General features: G+C 45.6%; 1 protein-coding gene across 1 annotated transcript; it reads left to right on the forward strand.

The window, feature by feature from the left end:
• The first annotated feature begins 2122 nt into the window (after positions 1-2122).
• On the forward strand, positions 2123-5050 carry LOC111980960 (frizzled-2-like). Its single transcript, XM_024012047.3, has one exon. It carries the CDS (start codon positions 2367-2369, stop codon positions 4014-4016), a length of 1650 nt encoding a protein of 549 aa, XP_023867815.1. The 5' UTR covers positions 2123-2366; the 3' UTR covers positions 4017-5050.
• The last annotated feature ends 344 nt before the right edge of the window (positions 5051-5394 follow it).

Raw genomic sequence — 5394 nt, forward strand, 5'->3', positions numbered from 1 at the left:
CCACACGGGTAGTGAGGTCTGCAGAACGCATCACCCGGGCGCAAACTACCTGCCCTCCAGGACACCTACACCACCCGATGTCACAGGAAGGCCATAAAGATCATCAAGGACAAACAACCACCCAAGCCACGCCTGTTCACCCCGCTATCATCAGAACGGCGAGGTCAGTACAGGTGCATCAAAGCAGGGACCGAGAGACTGAAAAACAGCTTCTATCTCAAGCCATCAGACTGTTAAACAGCCACCACTAACATTTAGCGGCCGCTGCCAACATACTGACTCACTCCAGCCACTTTAAAAATGGGAATTGATGTAAATTATGTAAAAAATGTACCACTAGCCACTTTAAACAATGCCACTTAATATAATGTTTACATACCCTACATTACCCATCTCATATGTATATACTGTACTCTATATCAATCTACTGCATCTTGCCATCTTTATGTAATACATGTACCACTAGCCACTTTAAACTATGCCACTTTTTTATGTTTATATACCCATCAGTATCATCATCATATGTATATACCGTACTCTATACCATCTACTGCACATTTGCCATGCCGTTCTGTACCACCACTCATTCATATATCTTTATGTACATATTCTTTATCCCTTTACACTTGTGTGTGTGTGTAAGGTAGTAGTTGTGGAATTGTTAGGTTAGATTACTTGTTGGTTATTACTGCATTGTCGGAACTAGAAGCACAAGCATTTCGCTACACTCGCATTAACATCTGCTAACCATGTGTATGTGACTAATAAAATTTGATTTGATTTGATTTTTTAAAACGTCACCAACCGCCACTGCCCTACATAGAGTGGCGAGGATGGCCCAGCACATCACTGGGTGTGAGCTCCCAGCCATCCAGGACGTACATGCCAGGCGGTGTCTGAGAAAGACCCAGCCAACCGAGACATGAACTCTTCTCCATGCTTCCGTCCAGCAGGCGGTACCGGTGCATCAAGGCTCAGACCAACAGACTCCCCCTTACGAAAAAAGATTGCAGTCAGAGTGCAATATAACTGCACTAACTGTAGTTAGGATGCAGAATAACTGCAGTATGCTGCAAATACTGTGTCCAATATAACACAATTGTTTTTACTGCAGTAATTTTGCAGTGTAACTGAAGTTACAGTGCAATCACTGCGTCCAAAATACCACAGTTGACTGCAGTTACTGCACTTTTACTGCAATTTCAAAACCACTATCTGTTTTGGTAAGGGCCTACGCAGCTTCTATCCCCTGGCCATAAGACTGTTACATGGCTAACTATTACTCCTCTCCCTCTCCCACAGACTATCCACACGGACTCTAGGCCCATCCACAGGTCTCTACCCACTCTGACACACACACACCTTCACTGTCACTTTTACTCACACTCACTCACACACACACATACACACATCCACACACAATCATTACTGATGCCTCACACTCACACGCACACACCCCCTCACACCCACACTGCTGCTAAATTATTATTAATTCGATGTATTACTACCATTACGCTGCAGTTCGTTGTTCATTGATTATTGATTGCATCCCCATGAATATCGTCCAATTTATCCTGCTACTGGTCACTATTAATCTAGGTTACATGTTGATATTACCATTAGTATATTACCATAGTATTGAAATATTCCTGCTACCAGTCACTTTTCAGCCCAGTTTACACTGCTATGTTGTTTATTGCTATTAATATCATTATTATTTATCCAGCTACCAATCACCTTTTCCTTATCTATGCCTGCCTACATGTACATCTCGAGTATCCCTGCTCACTGTAAATTTGGTACTGTCACTGTTTCTCTTCTTCTGCCTTTCTTATCTCTTATTTCTCGTGACAAATAAAACTTGAAACTTAATAGATATGTAGATAGGTAAATAGATAGATAGATATATGCACATCTTGGCGTTGTGAGCGAGAGTACACTGCAGTATGGCTCATTCAGGGGACGCATGCTGTACTGAAGTTACTCCAACTCTCCCAAGTTGATACTGCTCTGCAATTCCATTGGCCAGAAACACACTGGGAAGGGGTGGGAATCTGTTTCCAGAGCCCCCTTATCCCCATCCCTCCTCCTCTCGACATTACTTTGAAACCAACCACAGAAAGTTGCAGGGGGAACTTGAAACTGTCTGATTGGGCCATGCAAGTTGCACAAAGGAAAAGTCAAGCAGCCTCTTGCAGGCGAGCAAACAGCAACAGGTTTTCGCTCACCGGGACAACTGCATAAATTGTATTAATTATTCCGTTATTTATAGCCAAAATACCGAAGCTACGGAATATAAAAAGTATCTGTAAATTGTATTACTTTATCAAGTTAAATAGAGGAGATTTGTTATTGATCAGCTCACAATGAAAATGGATTTTCGAACGAGTTATGTGACTTTTTTCGCAGTGATCATGCCGTCATTGATGATATCAGCGCAAGGGGATAATGGCATTGCTTTCCCGGACCACGGATTTTGCCAGCCTATTTCAATCCCACTATGCACGGACATCGCCTACAATCAAACTATCATGCCCAATCTGGTGGGGCATTACAATCAAGAGGACGCAGGACTGGAGGTGCACCAATTTTACCCCTTGGTAAAGGTACAGTGCTCGCCGGAACTTAAATTCTTCCTATGTTCAATGTATGCGCCTGTTTGTACAGTTTTGGAAAAGGCCATTCCACCCTGTCGCTCAATTTGCGAGAGGGCAAAGCACGGCTGCGAGGCGCTCATGAATAAATTYGGGTTCCAGTGGCCAGAACGCCTCCGGTGCGAGAATTTCCCCGTGCTTGGAGACGGGCACATTTGCGTGGGTCAGAATGAATCTACTGCCACTGCCCCGCCCGTACACATGCCAGTCCCTGGAACYCCTGGCGTCCATGTCTACTCCACATCAGACAGGCCTTTCCGCTGTCCATCTGTGCTCAAAGTCCCCACTTATCTGAATTATTCGTTTCTGGGGGAGCTGGATTGTGGAGCACCRTGTGAACACTCCAGGAGCAGTGGAGGCTACATGTTCTTCAATGATAAAGAGATTTATTTTGCACGCATATGGATCCTCATCTGGTCGTCTCTGTGCTGTGCCTCCACCCTATTCACCGTCACCACCTACCTAGTGGACATGCAGCGCTTCAAGTACCCRGAGAGGCCCATYATCTTCCTTTCTGGSTGCTACACCATGGTCTCCATAGCCTATATCGCTGGCTACTTCCTGGGGGACAAGGTGGTGTGCAATGACAGCTTCACCCCAGACGGATATAAGACCATAGTCCAGGGGACCAAGAAGGAAGGCTGCACCATCCTCTTCATGATGCTGTATTTCTTCAGCATGGCCAGCTCCATCTGGTGGGTCATCCTSTCCCTCACCTGGTTCCTGGCAGCTGGGATGAAGTGGGGRCATGAGGCTATTGAGGCCAACTCCCAGTACTTCCACCTGGCAGCCTGGGCSGTGCCCGCCGTGAAGACCATCAGCATCCTGGCCATGGGGCAGATCGAGGGGGACGTGCTCAGTGGGGTGTGCTTTGTGGGCCTCAACAGCCTGAACCCCATACGGGGCTTTGTCCTSGCCCCCCTCTTCATCTACCTYTTCATCGGTACCTCCTTCCTCCTGGCCGGCTTCGTGTCCCTGTTCCGCATCCGCACCATCATGAAGCACGACGGCACCAAGACGGAGAAGCTGGAGCGCCTGATGGTGCGCATCGGGGTGTTCAGCGTGCTCTACACCGTCCCCGCCACCATCGTCATCGCCTGCTTCTTCTACGAGCAGGCCTTCCGCCACCACTGGGAGAGAAGCTGGGTCAGCCGTAACTGTAAAGGCTTAGCCATCCCCTGCCCCATGCAGTACACCCCCCGCATGACCCCCGACTTCACCGTCYACATGATCAAGTACCTGATGACYCTCATAGTGGGCATCACCTCCGGGTTCTGGATCTGGTCTGGCAAGACACTCCASTCCTGGCGCAAGTTCTATACCAGACTCTCAAAYSGTAGGCAYGGAGAGACCACTGTCTAGGGAGKGAGGCCAAAACATGGGACTTGTTTTTGGACATTCATTTGGATGTTTTATAGTGTGTTTTTCTCCCTCCTATTTGTTTACTCACTGTCAGAGACTCAGTGGTACTTTTATACATTGATCATCAGATACTGTCAGTATTTTTATGGAACGTTGACACAATTTTTAAGAAGTCAAATATTGCATGCCAAAATCAAGCTTTAAGAGTCGGGGGGTGGGGGACGGGGGTCTTGACCAAAGGACAAACTGTTGCTCACCTGAAGAATGGCCAAACCTCAGAATGACCAAACAACAAAGGTGTTCAGTGGATGCCATGTGCTGAAGTGCTCTCTCTCTTCCCCCACTCTGTTCCTACTCCCTTTTTAAGTTATCAGCCATAAAAACAGTGTGAGTGAGAATCCAGCTGGGAATACAGTGAGCGGGGGAAGGAAGGAGGCCTGAAAGGACAGGCGGCCATTTTAAGACTTTATTTTCACTCTGTGAACGTGTGAGATGTAATTAAATGCTGTAAATAGGAATTGTAAAATATAAAATTATATATTTGTATTTAAAGAAAGGACATGTTTTGTTTTGTCTTCCGACAGCCGTAGTGCCTGGTTAACTAGCACCCCTTCTGAAAGGAGCCATAGAGGCACACACTGTCTGTCTCTTAGTGCTGTTTTCACTGGCAGTATGACACATACACATTTGAAGTTTCTCCTGTCAAACCCAGATCTGTAATAATTTTCCTTCTGATGTATCAGATTTGTAGTAAAGGCAATCTTTGGCTGTGCACTTTCCCTAGCTTAGCCCTTCTCCTTCCTCTCGTCTCCCCCCACCAATTAAATCCCTTGGAGCTGAGCTGAGCAGCAAGAGAAGCTGGGTGGTAGGGGTGAAGACAAGGCTGCAAGGACACTGGTCAAACCTCCAGGGGGGGAAAGCTAGCCCTAATTGTCAGTACTACATTCCATTACCAAAAAGTCACACCAAAAAGATCCACTTCTGGAGACTGTTGCTCAACTGTTCAACAAAAAAAAAAAAAGTATTTTGAAAAACGAAATCAAAGAAGAATGAGGTATTTTAATGTTGTCCAGTGAAAAGTGGTGTGAATCTGGCAACCGTGAATCTGGCAACCACTAATCAACAAATGTATCTCACGTGATTTGCTGGGGGGTTAGGGGATGGGAAGGTGACGACAAAATAAAAGCCACATGATTTTTGTTTGTTTTGCTGTGTGTGTCTTGTGTTTATCTTGACTAGCAGGATTATTTTCTTGAACTTGTCTATTTCGTTTGTCTTTTAATTAAAAAGTGATTTTCTTACCACTACATTACAGCTCAGAATGTGCTAATAAAATAGTTATAGTATGGAAATGATAACATTATACATATGGTCACTG

This window comes from Salvelinus sp. IW2-2015, linkage group LG20 (genome assembly GCF_002910315.2).
Source record: "Salvelinus sp. IW2-2015 linkage group LG20, ASM291031v2, whole genome shotgun sequence".
Taxonomy (NCBI): Eukaryota; Metazoa; Chordata; class Actinopteri; order Salmoniformes; family Salmonidae; genus Salvelinus; species Salvelinus sp. IW2-2015.